We start from the raw sequence: 26,620 nt of genomic DNA on the forward strand, positions 1-26,620 counted from the left end.
GTGCGAGAATTTGGGAATATCAAAAACGAGTCTTGCAGCTGCATTCTGGATCAGTTGAAGTGGTCGTGTTGCCTTTAGTGAAAGTCCAGACAGCAGAGAGTTGCAGTAGTCCAGCTTAGAGATGACCAAGGTCTGGACGAGAAGCTGAGTAGCCTCTGTAGTGCGAAAGGGGCGGATTCTCCTAATGTTGTAAAGGAGATATCTGCAGGACCTGGAGAGGTTGCTGATGTGTGGAGAGAAAGACAATTCTTCGTCTAGAGTGACACCAAGACTTCTTGCCGTTTTTGAGGGGACGATAACCGAGTTGTCAAGAGAGATTGCAAGGTCAAGATTCGGAGATGAGTTGCCTCTGATATACAAGAGTTCAGTCTTGCTGGGATTCAACTTGAGGTGGTGGGAAGTCATCCAAGAGGAGATATCAGCAAGGCAGTTTGAGATGCGGGTTGAGACCTGCTGGTCATCGGGTGGAAAGGAGAGAATGAGTTGACTGTCATCCGCATAGCAGTGGTAAGAGAATCCATGTCCAGCTATTACCTTCCCAAGAGAACCTGTGTATAAGGAGAAGAGAAGGGGTCCTAGGACAGAGCCCTGAGGAACACCAGTGGTCAGTCTTCGTGGAGCTGACTGGGAGCCTTGCCAGGCAACCTGGAATGTCCGGTCTGCAAGGTAAGAAGCAAACCATTGCCAGACAATGCTTGAGATCCCAAGACTAGTGAGAGTTTCCAGAAGTATCTGATGGTTGACCGTGTCAAAGGCTGCAGATAGGTCCAGAAGTATGAGGACTGAGGACAGGTTGGTAGATCTGGCTGTGTGAAGGGTTTCAGAGACAGCAAGAAGTGCAGTCTTGGTAGAATGAGCTGCTTTGAATCCAGACTGGTGAGGGTCAAGAAGGGCGTTATTAGATAAAAACAAGTTAAGTTGGTTATACACTGCTCGTTCCAGTACTTTGGAAAGAAAAGAGAGCAGGGATACTGGTCTGTAGTGGTTAATATCTGAGCAGTCCAGAGTAGGTTTCTTAAGAATTGGTGTGACAACAGCAGACTTAAAGGCAGTGGGAACATGGCCAGTCGTTAGGGAGCCATTAACTATGTGTGTGATGTGTGGGAGAAGATCCTGAGAGATGAGCTGAAATGTACCTGAGGGGATAGGGTCGAGTGAACATGTTGTGGGGTTGCTGGCCGTCAGGATCTGAGACACTTCCTCGTGAGAAAGTGGAGTGAAGTGATGAAGCTGGGTCGCACAGGTCGGTTGAGAGTGGGTGGGCAACATGTCAGTCTGAGGGAAGGAACTACAGATAGTAGCAACCTTATCCTCAAAGAATGTAGCAAAGTCCTCTGGTGAGAGAGCTGGGGAGACAGAAGGAGATGGTGATTTAAGCAGTGAAGAAAAAGTGGCAAAAAGTTTGCGAGGGTTAGATAAGGATTTATCAAACTTGGTTCTGTAGAAGGAAGATTTGGCAGAAGTTAGGTCAGTAGCAAACTTTGATAAGAGAGATTGAAAAGAAAGGAGGTCATTGTTATGATGCGTTTTCCTCCATCTTCTTTCTGCTGCTCTTAGTTGTCTGCGGTTGTTTCGTAGTGTCTCCGACAGCCATGGGGTCGGAGAAGTACGTTTTGGCCTGGAAGACACATCCACTTCAACATTCTCATTTCTGCTACATCTAACTTCTTCTCCCGCGCTGCCTTTATTGCCCATGTCTCAGCGCCATACATTATTGCTGCTCTTAGCACTGTCTTAACCCTGGTAGTTAACACAGCCCCTATTTAATTTGAACAGTATGAGCTACCAAACATACTTGACAAGTCAAGACGTCTTGTATAAGATTGCACATTTTTACTTTGTGTCAACTTATTTTAACAACATTTGTGTAAATAAATAAAGAATTAACAAATATATAAACGTAGAAAACATAGAATAAGAGACAAGCATAAATAGACAGTGAGAAAGACAGAAAAGTGAAAAATGAAGCGTCAACTGTAGTCAGTGGTAAGCAAAGAGAAAAATTATTTAAAAAAAAAAAAAATCACAGGTGGAATGTGCCCTTAGCAAATGATGTTGTGCTTCATTGATATGTTTTTATCTTCCAACACGTTTCCTTCATAAAAAAGAAGACATCTACTTGAAGAAATAAAGTCCTTTTCTTCCATTCGCAGTTTCCTTTTGAAAACGATCCTCCCCTGCACAACTTCACAGCATGGTGTCTGCAGTACAACCTCCCCCAAGTGAAGATCGAAATGCCTGCAGTTGGGAAACTCCATGGAGGTGAACTACGGCTCCAGCAACTACCAGTACATGGAAAATTTGATGAGAATGAAACTGTCAAAACAAGACAACAACCAATATTAATGCAGCCAAACACAAACAACTCATTAACAGAGGTTGATCAATGTGTACCAAAAACAAACCTATGAAATAATAAACTGAAGTGTTACCAAAAATACCACAGCAGTCCTACAAACCATGACAAATAAAATGTAAAATGCAAAGCAAGAATTTTAATGATATGGATCCACCTGTTGCCTCTGCAAAGGTGTCACTCAGGGACACAAGCATGAATCACTAGAATTACAACAGAGATCTCTGTTCAAGCTGCGGTTGAGCTGCCTACCAGCTGCACGTGTCCTTTTTGTGCAACCGTGGCTCTCTTAGCTTCACAACAGCTTACACCCCTGCACTTACACTTGCCCCTTCCCCAAGAATATCCAGGGCACATCATTTTTCTCTGCTCACAAATTCCCTCAAGGTGTTCTATCACCCATCCACCACCCTCCTTAAGACAGGATCACTAGGACCTGTGCACGGGTCACTGAAATCATAAACAGCAAACTGCATTTCTCAGCTAAGCAGATTTCTACTTATCACAGCAGTAATACTCGCTACTTGTAAATCCAGCAACCCAAGTTTAATCTCCACTACTGCTATGACAGAATGGATGTGTGGCGGAGAAGGACTGGGGGCAATACCCTGAGTGAATTCTCCAGCACAGACACCTGGATATAAAGTAGGTCTATCAAGCACCTGCTAAAAAAGAAAAGGATTCACTGAGTATAAGCCATCCCATTTTTCATTAAATGTTAAAAGGTCCTAGTAACCCAGCATGATTTGATATGATAAGTGAATCTTTTAGTACTAGGGAGTATACATCTGACTAAATAAAGGAAAAAAAAAAAAAAAAAGTTTCCATATTTCTTTAACAAAATGCCCTTTAAACCAAAAACAAATTTAGGAATAAAAAGGAAAAAAAAGCAAGTGCATGTAATTTACCCAAATATCACACTTCCCCGGAAAAAACCTCTCCGGAATACGTGCAGCATACAGGGCAACTCCGAGGATGTAGCATATTGCCATGAGAAACAACCAGCCCATTTGCCCAACTGTTGTGGCTTTGATAAAGCCCTCCGCTATCATAAAGTGCAGTGTGGGTACCAGGCCACTTAAGCCAAGGCCTAGGAACACTCCTGAAAAACAAGAAAAATCCATTTTAAGCAAGGCAGTAAGAAGAAGAGAATCAGAGATAGAGTCTATAAATCAAAATTAAGCAAATGCTAATCAGAGTAGTGGCTGGAAATCAGATTTTAAAATTAACAAAGCTCAATGACAAGAGCATTAAGGCAATCTTTGAAGTCACCACAGTTAAGCGTAAAGCCACAGCAGACATGCACAGGTGTAAACTCCTCATGATATGCAAAGAATGGATTTGATGTCAAAAGGGTAAGCAAGTTAAAAACTTTAATGAAAGGTCTGATTATTACCCGATTGGTATTATCAAATTATCTTACCTGCACGTACAGCTCTGTACTGAGGTGTAGCAAAACGATCCCACTGTGACACAACAATTGCAGTAATACCCAAGACACAAATTATTACTAAATAGATGAGTCGTGGCTGAGGGGAACAGTAAAAGGAGTAATACAGCCATGGCACAAAGCTGCCCATGATTAACAGAGCAATACCAGAATAGTCCAGTCTGAAAAGATACAAAACATTTAAAATAAATTTCCACTGGTTTCTTTCTATTTTCGGGCAAAGCAGCTAGAATTAAACAGGAGGATTTTTTAAAATAAAGGCAAATATTTCAAATGAGAGCAGTTAACCACTTGCTCTTAAGCAGTGCTTACTTTGAAAATGTCCGAGACACCTTCTCAGAGTGGCAGTAAACCGTATGGAAGAGCCATGAGAAGCAGAGACATAGCACCGCTCCCAGGAAGAACATGCCAAAGACAACTTTCTCCTGAACTGGAGCCACAAAGTTTATGTTGGGGCTGAACATGTAACCAATTCCCAGTATAAGGAAAAAGAAAAAACCTGCAATATGGATAAACTTGTAAGTTTGAATCAAGCAAAAACATACTGAACAAAGAAACAAAAATCTAGTTTGCTTCACCAATGAGATGTGTCCAAATGTTTCCTGTCTCTGTGTGCAGCCTGAAGATGCTTCTGAAGCAAGCACGGAATGAGGGCATGGGAGGACGGTGTCCATGAAGTAGGAAGTCATTGTCTTTAAGCCAATCAGGAAGCACATCATGAGGGATAACACGCCAACGTCCTTCCCATACCTATTCAAGAAAACAAGATTGAGAATAAAAAAAAAACTCTATAAACCTTCAATATCATCCTATATAATAAAAATAATGTAAATCTAGCATGATCCATGTGACAGTACCAGTATTCTGCACTGTGGAAATCCATATAAAATGCTTATGTATTTTCATTTGATATCTGTAGAACAGAAGATCGGTAAGAGGAACCAGTGCTGAGGCTAATGAGGGAAACCTCATTAGAAGGGATGCATTTACATACCAGGTTTGACACCCAGCTTGAAGATATTGCCACTATCTGGTACAAAAATAATTAAATACAGAAAAATGTTTTACAAATGAAAAATATTTTATAATTGAATTATTTATAAGTTCAGATAATGCTGAACTTTTACTTAATCAAGCCATAGTTTCAATAACTGGATAGATGAATGATAGACAGATGCATGGATAGACAAAGAGGGAATTTATATTTGTACAAAAGCTCAAGAAATATACAAATATTATAACAAAAAACACCCCCTAAAATACACACTAGAATTATGAAAACAAAATAAAACATCTGACTTGTCTAAAGATAAAAGAGCAGTCACAATCACAGTAAGGCATTGTAAGGGCATATTGCCATAGGTATGATAGTTCTGCAGAATATTTAGTCAGCTAAGAGTATATAATGTTAGTGTGTCAGAGAAAGGACATGCAGAATTGTTCAGAATGGCCATAAGTATTTTCTTCATTCTCTTCTCTCACAACCCTGCTGGAAGTAGTAGCAGTGTGTCCTGTAGCTGAGCCTGCCATCTTAAGCAGGTTGATGATTTGGTGAGCTTCTCTTGAAGTGATGTTACCAGCCCAGAAAATTGCACTAGTCTTCACAGCATTGTAGACCATGTGATGGATGTTACTATCCACAGTAAACTCATGGAATTAACCCAGCACATGACTCAGGCTCAGAATGCTACGCAAATATGGTTAAGCCTGACTTAGACTTTTAGGTGACACGTAATGGTCTTCTTTACAGTGTTAAGCCACAATGACTCTCAAGACAGTATTCTGCTGCCATCTAGTGGATGAAATAACATCATGCTGCAAAAAATCATGAACATTTCAATGCATTCTGCCACTTTATGGTATGTCATCAATATTCCTGAGTGGGGCAGAACCTTTAAACAAAAACACAAAGGCAAACAAAAAGCCATAGACTGTTTTAGAACAACGAGCAGGGAAACTGACATTTACTGCCCATATATGAATAACCTCAGCCTAAATATGTCTGTTGATCATGGTTATCTGGACAATTAACGATTTGATAATAACAGTCTGGTTGAGAAAGTAGTTGCTGAAACAAACCGCTATGCTGAGCAGTGTTGGAAAAGTCAAAGTAAACCATTTGCTTGTTGCAGTTTCTGGCAGCCTGTTAATGCAGATGGCATGTGGGTATTTTTCAGTCTCCCAATACTGCATGGCATAGTGGATAAATCGGTTTAGAGATGGTGGCTGGTCCAAAAAATGGCTGTTGCAAACACCCATTTTCGGCAAAGTGAGAGTGGTTTTTCATTCATTATGAAATACCTGCATTTCATTAATAACAATGACTATGATGAAGCCAGTCTCCCGGTACCAAATCTGTACAAACTGTGGGATGTGTCTCAGGCAATCATCAAAAATATGCAGTAGGTGAAGGTTCCCAATTGTCACATTAAGTATTGAAAATCTCCTAGGGTACAAGGGAAGGATGTCATGAATACAGTACATTGCACCCAAATGGACATGATTCAAGTTCTACATGCTATGCAAAGAAAGTTCTTGGTAAATCTGGAACTCGATTCTTCACACTGATAGAGGTATGAAGTGAGATGGTAAGTACAGTCAATATGCTACATCATCTATGCTATCACAGGAGGTCCCTTTGAGTGACCACATGTACTATATAACGATGAACAGTTTCAATACCTCTCCAACTACTTGAGATTTTACTTCAAAGGAAATCTGATTAATACAGCACTGTATGACCGAACCACCATGATATGCCTAGTGACTGCAAATCTGCAGTTTGCTGCAGTAGATGTGTGGCAAAAATGCAAAATGACTGCAATCAAGTGGAAGGACAAGAAAGATGTGTGCCTCCTAAGCACTGTTTACAATGCAGCAACTGTCAATGTTCACATCATGTGAAATGTGGAAGCCACTAAGCCTTTTGCTGCGGTAGCCTATAATAGCACAATGAGCGGTGTTCATTGTTCAGGTCAGGCACTGACTTTCTACCCTGTCATGTGCAAGCACAGAAAAAAAATATTACAAAAAAATCTTTCAACCTCTACTTGAACACTGCTTATGTTCGTTGGTGACCGTTTCAAAACATTTCACACGAAACATATATACATAATCTCCATCAGCACAGCAGAGAACACAAGACAAACCTTTCCTACTGTGCTTATGATGACATTTTGATATTTAGGTTTCTATTACATATAACATTTTTTGCACTTTTGGTTTGTTTTTCTGGGGGTGTACATAATGCTAAGGAGGCAACAGGAACACAGTCTACTAAGAAAAAACAAGCCTGTTCTGCCCTTTTATATAATTCCTCTGTGTTATGAGACCAATCCAGCCTGTCATTGTTTATTAAAAGAATTTAAAAGAAGCAAGAGAAACAGAAAAGTATGTCATCATAAGATTAGTGAATTTGGGCTAAGTAATTCTCCAAGCAATTAACTTATGTTTGCCCATAATTAGCACTATAGGATCACCTTCAAAATCTCAGGAAGGGACTACTTAGTCTGTAAGCTTTTGACCCCGGGTTTAGGCACACATGACAACATAATCTTGTAAAGAACGTAATGACAACCTCACCTGATGATGTCAAAAATAAAGCTTCATTCTCTAAAACACACAAAACCATTACATGAGAAATCAACCTTAAAATGACCAGATTGGGAAAAACAATTTTGTTGGAACAGCTTCACATCATAATTTATTGGTTAAACAATTAATAGGATTTGTCAAACCATTGGAGACATATCACCATACTTAAGTGACCTAACTTTAACAGCAATGAAATCCTTATTGATACTGCATAGAAATATGTATACTTTTATATGTTGCTAACTGCTTGTATTTATTTTTCCCAATACATGCGGTCACAAGGAGTATAATGTGGAATGATAAACTGGTTAGCACACCACAGCAGGCACTTGACTAAGATGAATAATTCTGATATCTTCTTCTTCGTCTTCTTTCGTGTGCTCCCATTAGGGGTCACCACAGCAGATCATATTCTTCCATATCTTCCTGTCTTCTTGCTCCGTTACACCCCCCCATCTTCATGATCTCTCTCACCACATCCTCAAACCTTCTCTTAGGCCTTCCTCTTTTCCTGTTGCCTGGTAGCTCTATCCTTAACATCCTTCTCCCAAAATACCCAGCATCTCTCATTTGCACATGTCCAAACCAACACAATCTCGCCTCTCTGACTTTGTCTCCCAACCGTCCAACTTGAGCTGACCCTCTAATGTACTCATTGCTAATCTTGTCCATCCTTGTCACACCCAATGCAAATCTTAACATCTTTAACTCTGCCACCTCCAGCTCTGTCACCTGTTTTTCGGTCAGTGTCAGAATCAGAATCTCACTACTACATTGTAGACCTTCCATTTCACTCTTGCTGGTACCAGTCTTTCACAATTCATTTCTAACACTTTTTTCCAGCCACTCCACCCTACCTGCACTCTATTCCACACTCCATGTTATTCTGTACTGTTGATCCCAAGTATTTTAAACTCTTCCACCTATGCCAACTCTACTCCCTGCATCCTCACCATTCCTCTGACCTCCCTGTCATTCACACACTTGTACTCTGTCTTGTTCTTACTGACTTTCATTCGTCTCCTCTCTAGAGCATATCTCCATGTCTCCAGGGTCTCCTCAACCTGCTCCCTACTCTTGCTACAGATTACAATGTCATCTGCAAACATCATAGTCCATGAGGACTCCTGTCTAATCTTGTCCGTCAACCTGTCCATCACCATTACAAATAAGAAAGGGCTCAGAACTGATCCTTGGATGTAATATCACCTCTTTGAATGCATCTGTCACTTCTACCGCAGACCTCACCACTGTCACACTTCACTCATACATATCCTGTATCACTCTTATTTACTTCTCTGCCACTCCCGACTTCTTACACAGTACCACAACTCCTGTCTAGGAACCCTGTCATATGCTTTCTCTAAGTTCACAAAGACACAATGCAACTCCTTCTGACTTTCTCTGTTTTTCTTCATCAAAACCCTCAGAGCAAACACTGCATTTGTGGTGCTCATTCCTGGCATGAAACCATACTGCTACTCACTAATCATCGCCTCCCTTCTTAACCTAGCTTCCACTACTCTTTCCCAGAACTTCATGCTGTGGCTCAACAATTTTATCCATCTGTAGTTATTACAGTTTAGGATATCTCCCTTATTCTTAAAAAATGGCACCAGTACACTTCTTCTTCACTCCACAAGCACCCTCTCACTTTCCAAGATTACAATAAACAATCTGGTTAAAAACTCCATTGCCATCTCCCTAAACTCCTCCATGCTTTCACAGGTATGTCATCTGGACCAGCGGCCTTTCCATTCTTCATCCTCTTCATAGCTGTCCTTACTTCCTCCTTGCTAATCCGTTGCACTTACTGGTTCACTATCTCCACATCATCCAACCTTCTCTCAGTTTCATTCTCTTCATTCATCAGCCTCTCAAAGTACTCTGTCTATCTGCTCAACACATTCTCCTCTCTTGTAAGTACATTTCCATCTTTATCCTTTATTACCCTAACCTGCTGCACATCTTTCCCAGCTCGGTTCCTCTGTCTAGCAAATTGGTACAGGTCCTTTTCTCCCTCCTTGGTGTCTAACCTCTCATACAACTCATGCTACTTATTTTCTTTAGCCTTTACCTCCTCTCTCTTCACCTTACACCTTATCTCATTGTACTCCTGTCTAATATCTGCATCTCTTTGACTATCCCACTTCTTCTTTGCCATCCTCTTCCTCTGTATACTCTCCTGTACTTCCCCATTCCATCACCACATTTCCTTATCCTCCTTTCTCTGTCCAGATATCACAACAAGCACCCTTCTTGCTGTTACCCTTACTACTTCTGCTGTAGTTGCCCAGCTATCTGGCAACTCTTCACTGCCACCCACTGCACATCTTACCTCCTCCCTGAACTCAACCACACAGTCTTCCGTTTTCAACTTCCACCATTTGACCCTTGGCTCTGTCTTCACTCTCCTCCTCTTCCAAATTTCCAATGTAATCCTACAGACCACATTCCTATGCTGTCTAACTACACTTTCCCCAGCCACCACTTTGCAGTCTCCAATATTCTTCAGACGGATCCTCCTACACAGGATATAATCTACCTGTGTGCATCTTCCTCCACTCTTGCACGTCACCCTGTGTTCCTCCAACTTCTGAAAATAAGTATTCTTTACAGATATGTCCATCCTTTTCACAAAATTCACTACCATCTGACCTTCTGCATTCCTCTCCTTAACACCATATCTACTCATCACCTCCTCTGTTCCCTTCACCAACATGTCCATTTAAATCCACTCCAATCACCATTCTCTCTCCCTTGGGTAAACTCTCCATCACTTCATCCAACTCACTCCAGAAATCTTTTTTCTCATCCATCGCACACCCAACTTTGAGGGCATATGCACTAACAACATTCATCATCACGCCTTCAATTTCCAGCTTCATAATCATCACTCTGTCTGACATTCTTTTTACCTCCAAAACACTCTTGACATACTGTTCCTTCTCCCCCTCCCTTCAGACACACCTTCCCCCTCTTTTTCTCCTTCTTCGGCCAACAGAAGCCCAATTTTCGCCTGAAAGCACCCTGTTGGATAACAGTACTGGTGGAGGCCTTTGTTCAACCTGGCAAAATTTTACACCGGATGCCCTTCCTGAAGTAACCCTCCCCATTTACTCGGGCTTGGGACCAACATAAAGAAACACACAGGTTTGTACATCATGAGTAATTCTGACTAAACTGTAAAATTTTACTTTTTGTTTTATAGCTTCAACAGTTGTACATGAAGACCAAATGGTATCTGTAAGTGCAATGTGTTAATGAAGTTTCACTTTCTGACTAAATGTCTAAAATAAAAGAAAATACATATTTTGTAGGATATAACAAAATGATCTTTTTAAAAGAGTTTTTTTAGAAGACTATACAGTTAAAGCAAAACATATGTGTGATATAATGGTGGCCCTTACTCCTGTATAACAGCCTCGGAGTGTTACGTATGGAATATTCCTTTATAAATTTAAATATTGTTATAACTGGAAATTCCAGACTCTAGAAATTCCCAAATTCATTTAATTATTATGTTTGGCTAATAGACTCACAGCCAACAAAAAGGAAGGAGAAAGAGCACATCTTTCTTAACCATATCACATTTTATTTGGTCACTGCCATGTTACAATATATAGGTTACTTTAGGTGCATTATTGAATGACCAATTTTATTATCTATTTACAGAGTTAGCTCTAGAAATACAGAACATCTACTAGATAATAAAGCACTAAAGTCTGCATGTGTCTGGTCCCACTGAGCAATCTGATTTGTCAGTTTGGCATTGATAACGCAATCGAATGAGGAACCATGAGACATAAAAGGAAGAGTAAAGGTATAGGAGAGATTTGCCTTCAAAGACAGTAAGTATAAAAGAAGACAGGAGGCGATCAAGGAGCCTCGAAATGACAAATTCTGACAAGCAGGCTTTTTACATGAATGCACATGAGAGAGAGACTGTTGGTCAAGAAAGGTTTAGATGCATCAGGATATCGAGGAAAAGTGAGGAAGGTACATGTGGACAATAGATAGGAAATACTTTTAAATGTATTCTATTACTGGGCAATGTGGTTAGTTTCTAATAGATTTCTTTTTGCTTTTTATTAAGTATCATAATGTTAAATAACACTGAGTTGATGGCAAAACAATGAGCATGTCATAATTCAACACGGGTGTTATGACAGTTAAAGTTTATTTATTAGTTAAAAAATTGTCTTTTTACCTCAACTTTCCAAGGCCCACAATTATTAATACACTTGGAAAAGGTATGTTATAAAATATTACCTGGAAACCAGAACATACTCTACTCTTTCTATCAGCTGAATACAGATGAGCAAAAGTAAAAATCACTTTTAAAATATGGTAATTGGACTGAGAATATTACACAATTAAATTCAAACAAGCACATGTGCAGAATCTAGCAACTGCAGTCTCATGACTAACAGAAAACAGGATAAAATGATTAACACTGGAGATTGTGAAATCTGAAATACAGGACAGTAAAGATGTGTGTGAAAGTTGATATCATCTTGTCATCTCACTACTAAGAAGACAAAGTAAAACACAAGCAAGCATCCTCATTTAAAAAAATTCTATGATATGAAAATTAATAAAGAAACATTTAATTATATAGTGAAATTTACACTAAATCACTTTCTGTTCCCCCTGCATGACTGAATAGAACAAAGCTGTTCTGGTAAAATCAATAAAGTGTCAAATGGCAATTAACACTTTTTGTTTCTTTAAAAATGCTGAAAAGAAAAATTAATTTGGATTATTTCTAAATGGCACACTAGTGCAGTGGTTACCCGGCTACCACACGCCTCTAGAAGCCTGGGTTTGAATCTTGGCACAAGCACTGCCAGTGTGGAGCATCACTTTTTTTTCTGGGTACTCCAGATTTCCCCCTACTTTTCAAAGACATGCACATTGCTCCTATGGGTGTGTACATGAGTGTTCCTAGAAATGGACTGGTGATATATCTAGCGCTGGTTTCTGCCTTGTGACTACTGTTGACTAGATATGTGTCACCTTGTGTGACCTTGAACCTAACATGTTCATCTGTGGGATGTAAATCATAATATAAGGAGAAAAACTCAAAACAGACAATGGGAGAATTTGCAGACACCTCACAAACAGTGCCTGAGCCTGGATTCAAACCCTGCACTCTGGAGCTGTCAGAGAGAAAGACTAAAATATGAGCCGTGCAGTCTGAGGTATTACTTGCAAAGATTAAAATTAAGTAGTAGGTGTTAAAAACAGTTATTAAGAATTCACTTCTGAAACTTAACATTACCATTAAAGTTGACTTCCCTACTGCTGTTAGAATTTTAGATTGATTCCATTCTTGGGAGGTCGAGCTTTTAGTTACAGGGCAACTAAACTGTGGAATGGTCTGCCTGCTACTATAAGAGATGCCCCTACGGTTTCAGCTTTTAAATCCTGGCTGAAAACTCACTTCTTCAGTTTAGCATATCCTGACTAGAGCTGCTGATTAACTGTACAGACTGCATCTCTGTTGTTAGTCATTAGCACTAAAACATAAGTAACATGATAGTTAGAATTGGATACTAACCCTCACCTATTCTGTTTCTCTTCTCAGTACTCAAATGTGGCACTTGGTGCCACGGCCCACCTGTCAAGTTGTTTTGTCTACATAAGGTAAAGTCATCCCTGATGGAGGATCGCAAGGAATCGTGGGAAAGAGGGGTCCTTTCATTGGATTGGCTGGCCCAGCACTGTTTCAGACGTGGAATGGCCAAATAGGGGAGGCCGCTTGATGGATGTGGTCTCCAGGACTCTAAATATATCCAAATCTTATTATGTGATATCATCTACTGTTAAATTCTGCTCCGTACTTCTAAACTTTTTATTTTTATACTGTATTGAGGATTTGTTTTATTCTGTGTTTTGTATTATATTGACCCCCTTCTTTTGACACCCACTGCACGCCCAACCTACCTGGAAAGGGGTCTCTCTCTGAACTGCCCTTCCCAAGGTTTCTTCCATTTTTCCCTACAAGGTTTTTTGTGGGAGTTTTTCCTTGTCTTCTTAGAGAGTCAAGGCTGGGGGGCTATCAAGAGGCAGGGTCTGTTAAAGCCCATTGCGGCACTTCTTGTGTCATTTTGGGCTATACAAAAATAAATTGTATTGTATTGTATTCTTGTCTGTAGTCACCTTACTAGGAGTGTTCACTGATCCATTTATATAACAGACCACACTTTTCCCTCCAGGAGTTAAACCAAGAAGTATTTCCCACATGCTCTAGCCCTCTTTTATGCATGTCTTTAGAATATCCCCATGTACCACTCCAAGAGACTTTTGTGCTCCACTCTTCTCTAATTGAATAGCTTCCTCTCTTCCTCCTTCCCATCAACTGTCAAGACACGGAGCTTCATATTGTTACACATTACATGGCAGAAATGGTTCCCCAAGTCAGAACTGAAGGATCACTCCTGCCTTTACAAACTGATACAATGTGAGAGATCAAGACACAAAGTTATATGTTGGACAAACAATGAAATATGCCTGATTTCACTGTGTACAAACATAGGTGGTCTGCTTACCTCTTGTACTACAGACAAGCACCTACTGCTGTAAGGACTGGGATCATTTTTGAATTGCAAAGCGGGGTAATGTAGTCATTGTCTTTTGTTCAAAACTAACCATCAAATTATTACTTTAGAAAAAAAATGAAACAGTTTTCTCTCATCCCATTTACATTTTTAAGTATGTTTATTGTTGTTTGGGTCACTCTCTTCATATGTTTTATCAGCTCCTTGCAAATTTCTATTCACTACCTCACCATATGCTCTCCTATATCCTCATCTTACGTCTTTGCCCTTCTTGGACACTTTTACTCTCTGCATCCACTACTCTGGCCATATTCTACTAATGTGGCTGCTTTCTTTCTATTTATACTTAACGTGCATCTTCAGTGTAACTTAGTCACTACTGCCCTCAAATTCGAAACATTTTTTTTCTGAAATGAAGCAGGCAGCTACTTATCAATGTGTCTGATAATTAAAACCTCAGAGTACATTACTTTCTGTTAGCTTATTACAATCTCTTGCTGCCAGTGTTTGAAAATTCTAGTCTCACCACTGTACCCAAACAGATTTCATTCATATTGTGATGACCATTAAAATCTAGAATCTGATCCTCTCCTTTGCACTAATCCAGATTTATTCTCAGCAAAGGAATTTTAACTTATTGCTGCACAAAATTCTAAACAACTATACCAGACTGAATGGCCCCTGCTACATCACGATCTGTGTCTCTAAAGTTCCTCTCTTCTAGAGTTTACCCACTACCTTTACTTGACCCAGATGACAGCAGAAGAAGAGACTGTGTTTCACTCTTTTCAGTAAAGAACAAGCAGATGCCTTTACAGTGGAAATGTGTTAATCACAACCAAATGACTGAATATTGGAGAAGATCTGCCTGGTCTGATGAAACTATATTTTTCCTGCAACATTCAAATGATAAGGACAAAACCTGAGATAAAAATGATTTATCCTTGAATGAATTCTGCCAATCTGCTGATTGTAGTCTAATGGTGTGTGGAATGTTTTCTTGGCATGTACTAGACTTCACAGTGGAAATGTGTTAATCATAACCAAATGACTTGAGTATCGGAGAAGATTTGCCTGGTCTGATGAAACTACATTTCCCCTGCAACATGCAAATGGTAAGGTCAAAACCTGGGATAATGATTATTTATTCTTGAAGGCATTCTGCCAGTCTGCTGGTTGTAGTGTAATAGTGTGTGGAATGTTTTCTTGGCATGTATTAGACTTCTAAATACCAATAGAGTGCAAGTACGACATAGTACCCTAGGAAATGTCGCAGACCATATGCATCGCTTTATGGTTACAGTTTACCCTTCTTCAAATGGATACTTTCAGCATGATCATGTGGGTTGTCATGTAACACACACCATCTCACATTGGATTCATAAACATAACAGGAATTTCAGTCCTCATATTTCAATCCAACAGAGCAACTTTGGGATGAAGTGGAGTACAAATTAAATGTGTAACTAAACTATCTGCAGGAACTATGCAATGCTGTTGAGTCAGCATGGAAAAATCCTTAACGAATGTTTCAGGTGCATTTGTATAAATCCATGCCTTGAAGAACTCAGGCATTAGAAAGGTGGACTTAAGATAATTGCCTGTCTTAATTAAATTACTGATGAAATATCTGCCAAGTTTCTCTTTTTAAATACTAACAAAGCAACTTTTTTTGTGAAATCTCCAGCTCAACTCTAAAATCTGGATTCTGCTTCACTGAATCTTTGATCCACCGCCTTTGTCTATCTTTATCGGAATTTAAAACTTTATCATATTTATTTTCAAGTATTAAACACAGTCAAAGGTTCATTCTATCATCTATGAAACACCGTAAGGTTCAGACTCCATCCTTTAGTCTCAGAGGCAGATGTACATTGTCTAATCAATTATTAGAACCTAACCTTAAACACAAACTCCTCCATCTTTTCCATGGCATGATGAGCTTGCAGAGGCAATGTAAGGACACGAACAGGATCCACATCCGCCTCTTCTTCCTCCTCCTGTTCTTCATCATCATTTCTCTTGGTTGCTACATATTGACTTGCCACAGCCTCCCCATCTAGTTGGGGCACATTCAGCTTGTTGTCACCTTTCTGAAAGACAGGAAATATAGAAAATTTAATACTTTTTCACTTATTAAAAGTACTTTCTATGTTTTTCTTGGAGGGTGTGAATACAAGTGTCCTACTTTTAATAACCAATGATCTACTGTGTGAAACTGGCGTAGCTGACAAAATATCCATAGGCCAGAATCTACGCTCTATATATAAAAAATCCTAAGCCTAAAAATGCAATGATTTTGTGCAACAATTTTATGTTATGTTTTTTGTCACACTTTATATCTGGCTTATTTTAAAACCTACATATATATGTTTGACATCATTCTTTTCAGACTTTATCAAGCTTTAATGTGGTGTTGTTAGATTTTCAGATTCTTTTTCCGTTTTTACATTATAAACTAAAAAATATCAAGAACTCACATCCCGTGAGACTTTGTGGCTAGAAATTTAACCACACTCGGGCCCGGAAATGAAAGACAAAGAGTAGGACAGCTACTGTACAGGCTGCAGGCTTTTAAACGTTTCGAAGCTCCGCGCAAGATGCAAATCACATGGCACGGCAGCAGCAGCAAGCCAGCAGCTGATCGAGCAAAGAGGAGGTAAAAAAAAACAAAAAAAAAAAACTGCATTTGTTTCCCATTGTATCACCATTTAAGAGGCAATTAGTTCAACTCTATGTACCTCAAACAAACCAAGCTGCAACACTGTAAATTTTTTATTACTGCAATAGTACCTCAGGTCACGACCATAATTCGTTCCAAAACTCTGGATGCGACTCGATTTCGTCGTGACTCAAACGTAATTTCCCCATAAGATTGTATGTAAATACAGTTTGTACGGTCTGGAATGGATTAATTGTATGTAAATATATCTTTTTTAAGCACAAAAATAGTTTATACCATAGAATGCACCGTGTAATAGTAAACTAAATGTAAAAACATTGAATAACACTGAGAAAACATTGAACAACAGAGAAAACTAACATTGTAAGAGTTCGCGCTAGACCCTTATGAACCACTCGCTGTAAACACTTTTTTAAAAAGAGTTTTAAGCACAGGGAAAAAAAATGAAATGCCACTTCTCTTGTGAAACTTTTCAAACCATCCTCTACTGGCTTTAAATTCCCTTCCTTCACCACTTGAAGAAAGATTTTTTTTTTCAATCAAATCGCCATGAATCTTCCTGGTTTTCTCGCATATGATCGCCTTGCTTACGCTATCCCCTGCAAGTTGCTTCTCATTCATCCACACTAGCAACAGTTTTTCCACCTCTTCCAGCACTTGAGGCCTCTGCTTAGTTAACATTATAACTCCTTTTGCAACATCAGCTGCTTTAGGCCCTGTATATGCAAACAAAAGAAAATGGGAAATGGAGAATGGGAAATCATTGATGTGTACAAACGCGCGTAGGGAAACTGGCTGCCAGTGTTTTTGTTTGCCACCAGAGTGTGTGGTCGTGAACAGATCCAAAATTTTGCCAAACTTTTTGATCATAACCCGATTTATATGTGTTCGGAAACGTTCGTGACCAGAGGTTCTAGTGTATTATTATTATTATTAAAGAAAATTACAGTAGCAAGCTGACCACCTTTGTTAGGTTATAACAACGCATCTGTTCTTCTCTACTGTAACATGTTAAGACGATTCCAGTATGAAAGCTTCTGGTGACTCACAGATAAGTGAAATAACTACTGAAGATTACATTTTAAATTTTGCTTAATAGTAAAGATGAGAAGTATTTGTTTTATATTACTATTTATGTTGTTTGTCCATTTAAAAATGACAAGATATTTCACTGTGTAATAGCATTTCAGCATTTTAGATTAATTACATTTTCATTTATTAAATCAAATTAGGTGGACACAAGTCAAAATCATGACTAATCTACAAGTTATTAACCAGGATTCAGTGTCAGGAATGAATTGTCTATGTATGAAAGGGCCTTACTTTATGCAGTAGAGAAAAATTAAGCAGTGATAAACAAACTTTATATACATGTAAATGGGCAATCCATCCAGGATGACACATTTTACAATATATTCACGCATCTGAGGAGCACAACATTGAAGCTGTTACACAGCTTAACTATGATTAGAATTAATTACACTAAATATGTATATATGCAGATTTTCCCCATACAGCAACTTTTATTATACTCTAAAGTGACATATAAAAAACATGCATGGATTATTCTGCTTGTGTTAATCAGAATGTCACATTAAAATAACTAATTTTAAGTGTTAGTGCTTTGCAATAAAAGAATCAGAGGACTAAACTTCACAGTGGGGGATCTATTATTCAAGAAAAGGACAGAGTTTGTCAAGGATTTGAATACTTTGAATACATTTATTTCATCTAGGCACCAACATTCTTATCTTGCAATCATATTTATATTCTTACCTATACACTTGTATAATCTGAGTCAAATAACTGCAAATAGATAGATAGATAGATAGATAGATAGATAGATAGATAGATAGATAGATAGATAGATAGATAGATAGATAGATACTTTATTAATCCCAATGGGAAATTCACATTCTTCAGCAGCAGCATACTGATACAATAAATAATATTAAATTAAAGAATGATAATAATACAGGTGAAAAAACAGACAATAACTATGTATAATGTTAAATATTAACGTTTACCCCCCCGGGTGGAATTAAAGAGTCGCATAGTTTGGGGGAGGAACGATCTCCTCAATCTGTCTGTGGAGCAGGACAGTGACAGCAGTCTGTCACTGAAGCTGCTCTTCTGTCTGGAGATGACATTATTTAGTGGATGCAGTGGATTCTCCATAATTGATAGGAGCCTGCTGAGCGCCCTTCGCTCTGCCACAGATGTTAAACTGTCCAGCTCCATGCCAGCAATAGAGCCTGCCTTCCTCACCAGTTTGTCCAGGCGTGAGGTGTCTTTCCTCTTAATGCTGCCTCCCCAGCACACCCACTGCGTAGAAGAGGGCGCTCGCCACAACTGTTTGATAGAACATCTGCAGCATCTTATTGCAGATGTTGAAGGAAGCCAGCCTTCTAAGGAAGTATAACCGGCTTTGTCCTTTCTTGCACAGCGCATCAGTATTGGCAGTCCAGTCTAATTTATCATCCAGCTGCACTCCCAGATATTTATAGGTCTGCACCATCTGCACACAGTCACCTTTGATGATCACTGGGTCTATGAGGGGTCTGGGCCTCCTAAAATCTAACATTATACATATTAGTTTTATCAAAAACACTGGTAGAAAATTTACTTCTTAAGCTACATCCGTGGAAATAGTTAGGAATTAAAATAGTTGCCTGGTCAACAAAAAGAGGTTCAAAAAGTCTGTCAAGGTAGGAAGCAGCCCTGGACAACTTTTCAGTTGGTTGCAGGGCCCACACACACACAGAAAGGACTATGCTTTCAGTTTTTCCTGGTAAAATCAAACTACACTTTAATTGGTAATATGGCTTACAGAATTACAATCACCTTTAGAGAATGGTGACAAGACTTGTTTATAAGCTCCATAAATATAAAAAAGAAAAGCAATTGGGTAATATTTTCTGCATATTTTGCTTTAACTGGCATTGATTAACGCTACATGGCATTGTTGCAGACATCATGCTTTTAACGCATATATCATCCCTGAATTAAAATAATGATCTTTGGTTACCTGTACCTCACATTTATTTAATGACACTGCTGGTCAGGAGATTAGGCTTCATTAAAGTCTTAAAATGAAAAAGATCCTTTTTCATTCCCAGTGTACCATATTTTTTTTTGAATTTAGAAAAGACAAGTGTCATCTGCCAAACAGACATCATATTTTGGATACTCGCCAAACCCCGAAGCCCTGACACACTTTTACACCAAATACACAACACCTGGAAAAATAAGTTTTAATGCATTCACTTCAACATGTTATTTTTTACTTGCCTGGTTTAACAGGGAACCTGAATGATCTGTTGCCGTCTGTTCCATTTCTGCTGTGTGACTTTCATCAGCTTGGTCACAAAGGGAGGAGGAGGAATCCATGGCATCAAGCAGAATGCTGAGCCCAGGACAGAACTCCTCGCAAGCCACTGCAGAAATCTGATGGCTGCCCCGGTCTTTAATTTCACCTTGCCATCTAAAAGGAATGTTGCAAAAATAACATAACTTAATGAATTCAAACAAATATCTTGAAACACAGGTTAGAATTATTTATTTATAAACAAATTTATGGGGGAAAATATCATTTTAGGAATTGAAACCCTTATTAAAGGCAGACTGATGTTGCCTTTTCTTTATTATTTATGTGGAGCAATTTACTAGTGTATCAATGTGACTGCGAAGAGAAAATACCAGACCCAGAATTTCTAAGACTGGATGAGAAGTATTCTGATAATATAAAGAATTACATTATCAAGTGATAGTGAATGTGTTGCTTAAAATCAAATCAAGAACCACTACGGTCACTATCTTCAAAGCAGTGGCTGAAGGGAAGCTCCAGTATGGCATGTCAAAGAAGCAGTCCTGAGGTGAAAATGAAGAAGCTGGACGTTTAAAGGAATGAATAAAAAATCAGGACAGGGAGGAGAATAACGATGATCTAGGGCAACAGTACTGTCACCAGAATACATGTGCACCACATAGAGTGACAAGGCTGGTCCAGTCTCTGACAGCGTAGCGTTGCTTGAATCTATTATCTGTTCATTGACAGATCAGTAGGGCCTGGAAACTCCACTATACAAAGAACAAGTGCGAGGAAGAGAGACAAATTATTGATGTGCCTGCCGTAAGTGGAGCAGGTGTTTAGGGGAGGGGATAGGTCTACTCCGGGACTACCTCCAATGAAACGGTGGAATCCCATCAGCGCTTGTGACAGGACAACATCATCACGGCAGCAAACTCTTTTGCAAGCAGTTTCTTAATTATCGACGGATGTGCGAGTCCATAACAACCCTCTCGCAATGGCGTGCATTATTAACTTGTTACTAGCGTCCCTTGTAACAAAATATCTCCTGCCATTCAATTAATCAACACTCACTCACACACACACTGTTTTAGTTATTAAGTAATGACAGTCGATTGAAACAAGAACATTTCAAGATGGGCCCGATAAATGAGAATGAGTTACAGTAACATTTATGAAGGAGAAACCCCAAAAACTGACAAACCTTTTTTCCTTGCCGTTGTAAAACACCGGCTCGGTTAAGCTTGGCTCGACCCGACTCGGTTCAATTACGGTGCGCCTCCATTTCCACCGTAAACAACATCGCTGAAACTTCCGGGTGCTTTACCGCCCCACTCGGCAGCTCATTGGCTGACGGATCGACTGCCTTTCGTTGATTGGCTGTGTCAATTGTCCGTTTACAGTTGAAGGGGCTTCTCTATTCTGTGGACTAAACTCCAATCGGGTGTATTTTGGCGCTTTCGAAAAAACAAATTAAGAAAACAGTAATTGCTATCCGCTTTATTTTGGTTAGTGATAAGCCCCGTTATCATTTCAGTTAAATAAATTCAAACCTACCAAATAAAAACCTAGATAACAGGATTACCAAGGTGTCTTTTCTGTTCTTGACCTACGAAAGATCGTGCCCCGAATAACGAGTACCGCTAAGCGAACGTGCGATCAGAACAGACACCAAAGTCCATTTAGTTGTTTTGACCCAGCTGCCCAACTAGTTTGAACGTAACGTGGATTAGTACAGATCTGTTCTGGACAATTATTTTTCTCGAAAAAAAATGTCTGTTTTCTTCGCTGAGTGCGTTAGCATTTATTATTCGTTACATTCAGCCTAAAAGTACGTATATCTTATCATGACGTTCATTTTAGACAGCAGACGCTATTTAGTCCTTTCCTGTTTCCTCGATTTTTTTTCTCCAGTTCGCACTCATTTATTTGCTTATTAAAAAATAAAAGCTTCAAACAGCAAATCAGACGAAATACAGTATTCTTCAGGGGTTAAAGAAAAGTAAGGGAAGGAAACTCTTAAAAGGAATATTTTAGAAATAAAAGGTAAGCATTGATGATTCTCCAGTGTCGTAAAGATTCCCACTTGTTGAAAAAATTTTGGAATAAAAGATATCTGTAGTGCTCTAAATTCTTTCTAATTTATTTTCCTTTCCGTATATTCAATTCCTTTGCAGTCACGTGCAAAAATATTTGACGCAGGGTTATTTTTTGCAATTCATAAATTCACTCCATTACTATTCACGTATTTCTTTTATTATAATAATAATAGTAATAATAACAACAATATTAATTGTAATAACAACAATAATAATAATGATAATCGTTGTTGAATAATCATTTTCTTCCTGATTAATGAATGCGTGGCTATTTTTTAAATATAAAATCGTATGAAAACAAATTTTGCGATGTTTTAAATAATCAGTTAAAATGTAACAAAATACTTGAAAAATAACGGTTGGTTTACCAGCTGCCGTGACCCGGATTCGAACCGGGGTTGCTGCGGCCACAACGCAGAGTACTAACCACTATACGATCACGGCGAGCTACTGGAAAACATGAATAAATGGTCTCTTTTTAAAATCTTGTTGTTTGCTGTAATTCTTGTGTCTCTCAGATGATATTTATGTTACTATAGTAAGTGAAATTTACCGATCTCGTCGCTAGAATTATATAATTGTAAAAGGGTATTTGTTTTTTCAAGTATACAGAATAAGGATTACAACTTATACTCCACCAATAACTACTAGGAAGTTTTGTTTACTCTGAATGGTATTACCTATTATAAACCTATAAACTATAAATAATGTAAATATCCAAAAAATAATTAATATTAATGAATTAATAGTAATTACGCTTGCAAGTGACGGCAGCATTATACGTTAACAAATGAGGGAAGAAAGAATCAATAAATAATTATATTCATAAAAAGAAGACATCGCCTCGGGAATGTAACCAGACTTGGACGGGGTGTTAGCACTTCATACTCCTGCAAAAGACTCACAAATGTTTTTTCAGGAACTTCTGGAATAAATATCAGAAATCAAATGAATCGGTAAAACACTTCAGGGAAGTTCATTATTATATACACATGTAATATATATTTTGCTATTTTTTAATAATAATTGCAAACTGCAGGAGCTTCTAAAAACTGACGAATAATTGACCAGTGTGTATTAAAAAGGTAAACAGGCCGGTAACTAAAGGCCCTTTTGCTTAGCGTGTGAAGCAAAAATAGATGAATTATAAATGATTAAGAAATACATTAATATAATACTCCAACAATACATTTTTTCTGTTTACAAAAAATTTTGTTAAAAACAATATGGTTAATTTCCTACACCTTCCACAAATCTTTGTTTCTAGGGCAAAACTCTCTAGTGTTGAGGGAGATAAAGGTTTTATTTCTAGGTTTCATAAACACATTTTAAGGAATTCGTTCCTGGAAGAGCACAGGGAGCAATGGGGAAAGGATCTTTATACTAGAAGTATAGATAAGGAATGGAACTCGGCTATTATATTCGTCTTCAGTTTGGCCAAACCATACTTTACTTCAGCTAATAATTGTACACCAGATACACAAAGATAATTAAAAACTTCTAAACTGTATCTAGGACAAGATCCATATTTTAATGTAAATGCTGTCAATAAATGCCCACAACACTACTAAATCTTTTGGGAGTGCTCTATACTCAACATCTTTGCTTAAAATAGTTTCATATCTTTTAGATCTAAAATTATTCCCAACTCTTGAGCAGTAATATCTAGAGTAACACCAGATAGAATAACATTATCTAATGAAATCTATTGAAAAATCCAATACTATATTGAATGCTTAATTAGAAGTGATGTCTTATCTTAAATTGGAAAATAATGAAACTCTTTCTGCACGGGTGGAGTAGTGGCTCTGAGGCTAGGGATTTGCACTGGCAATTGGAAGTTTGACGGTGCGAATCCTGTAAACACCAAAAGGCCCTTAACCTGCAATTGCTCCATCCTGGGTATGACGTTAATTTAATCTGCATGTAAGCCCTCCAGCCACCACAAAAAAACCTCACATTGTTCCATTCCATCTGAACTTGTGTGATGCTGAGGTGTCACCCATTGCATGGCTGCACTCAGGGATCCTGAGTTGGTTTGTCATGTGGTGGGTGTGGCAATGCTTTGTATCAGTGTGTGCTCCTAACCTCTCTCTTACTTCAAAAAGTGGTTAAAGAATTTGGTGGCAATTCTTTAATGCTACTGTAAAACAGCTTGCTGCATCTTTTCTTGATGTTTGCTATTGTTATAATGTGCAGTATGTGAGGAATTACATTGGACCTGTTTTGCTACTCGTCTATCTGACTGGAAAGGGGGGTTGAAAGTTTTCTTTTTAGCATGATGAAATGTTTTCTTGTGTGTTTTTCTTTTGGAGTATAATGGTTGTACCACTGTAAACTGGGTATATTGGTTAGTTGATGAATGGATGGATAAGATACCACATGGAAGGCTAGTGATCATTTAAGACGCAGTGTACAAACAGATGAAAAACTGGTTTAAACATGAATTACACTGCATGAAAGTTTTCAGAATGAAGTGATGTTAAAAGTAGTGTCCATCAGTGACAACTAGACAATACTAAGCTTGGTGGATTGTCAGATACTCATTACAGATTTTACTGACTCTTCACATAATTCAAATTTTAAAAAATATGTGCCAGATGATGTTTAATGTAAACTAATATTTAGGTTTGATAGACAGGAAGTAAACCTTTAGATAAGACTGCACAAGTCACCAAAAACCTAATTAAGGAAAGCGTGTGTATCCCGCTGGACTTGTCATTGTCCACCTCCATATAGTGTACAGAATCAATTAAGAAATCATAGGCTTTCTTCTTTTTTCTTCCAGCATAGTTATTTTCATATTTACCTATTCAACAATTTTGTCTCTGTGACATTGTTTGGTGGTAATTGTTATACTTTTTGTCTTTTTTAATAAAAATATAATCAAAAAATAAGAAGGCTAATAGGATAATGGAATGCAAAACTCATTTAGAATTAAAGTCAAAGAAGGTTATCCTTAAGTTATGCAACACATTGGATAAGTCTCATAGAGTATAATGTGTACAGTTCTGCTTGCTAAACAACTAAAAAGATATAATTATGTGGAATAATAAAGGGAGTAGAATAAAATTGAAATTAAGACCTAACACACTGAAAATATTCTAAACTACACAGAGAATTAGTAGAATGAGTGCCAGCTGTTACTTTCTTTTCAACACGTACCTTGTGGTATAGCTAGCAGATTGGTAAAGGACTACCATATCATACCATTTTCTAAGACCACTTAATCCTGATCAGGGCTGTGGGGAAGCTGAAGCCTAACCCAACAAGCATTGAGCGCAAGGCAGGAACAATCCATGAACTGAAGAGGAAACCAAAACAAACACAGAAAACATGCAAACATGGGGCACTAACTCTGGATGTGAACCCTGGACTCCTTACTGCAAGGCAACTGCCATCCAAGTTGAAGGAATAATCCACCCAAAAATGATTTCTTTTTTTATATGTTACTCACCCAATATAGCATTTAGCGATGACCAAGAACAATTTTTAATCTCATGTTTACCCCAAGAATGGAGCATTTCTGATAGAATTGGAGCCTATGATACAGTGACTAAAGCTGGACAACAGCAAGCAGTGTCAAAAACTTCCATAAAAAAATACTCATGTTGCAAAATGCATGTGTCTTTTTATCCAGTTGTATGTTGACAACGCTCCTCAGGGCAGAGGCAGGACTCTTGACCAATGAGTAAGGGGTCTTCAATTCAATAGCATGATCCTGTGTCAACAGACATTCTATTTGTGAGCTACTTTCATTTTCACTTAAACAATATTTTAACAAAGAATTCATATGTTCTGCATGCTCTGAGATGTTTTTGGGGTGTATCACTGATTTCTTCCGGAAATGAATACCCAGTGGCTCAATGGCTAATGTAAAAAGCATTGATGGTCGAGTGCCATGTTCTAACTTGAAGTAATCTGAGTTTGCATTATTAATGCAGACTGATGCTTCCTGACTAGTATAAAGTAGTTTAACCCATGCAGATATGTTCACTCCCAAATTTGTCAGGCCAGGTTGGGGAGCATGCACTGGTACAGCGTGTTGCCACACCCTCCACATGATGAAAAAGATTGGGATCCCAGTTAGCAACCTCCCTGAAAATTTGTGCAGTGTAGTAAATAGATATTTCCATTGAACTCTACCAAAGGCTTTTTCTCCATCCAAGGATAGTAGGTTTCTGGGAAGTCAGATTTTGTGGCTGAGTGCTATTATATTTCACCTAGCGTTTCTCCTATGGCTGGGGTTCAAATTCTCATTTTATGTCTTTGTTGTACATTTTTCTATTTATCTATATATGTTAATAATAAATGAAATAAAAAAATGTCTGTCATCAATATTAGGTGCAGGATTATTTTAGATCTGAATAAGTTCCCCACCACCATGAAATAACACTTTCAGGTTTAGGTACTACTGTATGTCTGATGCTACAAGTGGGCTTGTTTAATATATTAAAATTTACACATCTCTGGTTTTATTATTATAGCTAGAGTAAAAGATTTGGTTGGTCCAGTCTCTTTTAAGTTGAAACAGGTCCTTACTTGTTAGATGAGTCTCCTGTAAG

General features: G+C 38.4%; 1 protein-coding gene and 1 non-coding gene across 3 annotated transcripts; both read right to left on the bottom strand.

Annotated features, from left to right (window-relative positions):
- Positions 1-2,016: 2,016 nt before the first annotated feature.
- Positions 2,017-21,293, bottom strand: LOC114660569 (adiponectin receptor protein 1-like). Of its 2 annotated transcripts, none has more exons than XM_028813344.1 (8): positions 21,161-21,293; positions 19,938-20,130; positions 15,865-16,056; positions 4,385-4,556; positions 4,119-4,305; positions 3,780-3,967; positions 3,265-3,458; positions 2,017-2,316 (listed from the first exon to the last, which is right to left on the bottom strand). In XM_028813344.1, the coding sequence occupies exons 2-8, from the start codon at positions 20,034-20,036 to the stop codon at positions 2,188-2,190; spliced, it is 1,161 nt and encodes a 386-aa protein (XP_028669177.1). In that variant the 5' UTR covers positions 20,037-20,130; positions 21,161-21,293; the 3' UTR covers positions 2,017-2,187. The 2 variants fall into 2 exon arrangements, with proteins under 2 accessions (XP_028669177.1, XP_051789286.1); XM_051933326.1 differs by having other exon boundaries at positions 15,865-16,052; positions 19,934-20,130.
- Positions 21,294-22,427: 1,134 nt separating this feature from the next.
- trnah-gug (transfer RNA histidin (anticodon GUG)) lies at positions 22,428-22,499 on the bottom strand. The gene has a single exon. It is a non-coding gene; the product is annotated as a tRNA-His (tRNA).
- Positions 22,500-26,620: the final 4,121 nt, after the last annotated feature.

Source organism: Erpetoichthys calabaricus, chromosome 11 (assembly GCF_900747795.2).
Source record: "Erpetoichthys calabaricus chromosome 11, fErpCal1.3, whole genome shotgun sequence".
NCBI classification, from domain to species: domain Eukaryota; kingdom Metazoa; phylum Chordata; class Cladistia; order Polypteriformes; family Polypteridae; genus Erpetoichthys; species Erpetoichthys calabaricus.

Bases quoted from the DNA above. Each gene is read 5' to 3' on its own strand.
- LOC114660569 (XM_028813344.1), bottom strand. From the start codon at position 20,036: ATGGATTCCTCCTCCTCCCTTTGTGACCAAGCTGATGAAAGTCACACA. The intron at 4,557-15,864 runs GTTAGGTTCTAA...TTTCTTGAATAG, and splicing joins TGGAGGAGTTTGTGTTTAAG to GTATGGGAAGGACGTTGGCG. The intron at 4,306-4,384 runs GTGAAGCAAACT...TCCATATTGCAG, and splicing joins CATTTGGACACATCTCATTG to GTTTTTTCTTTTTCCTTATA.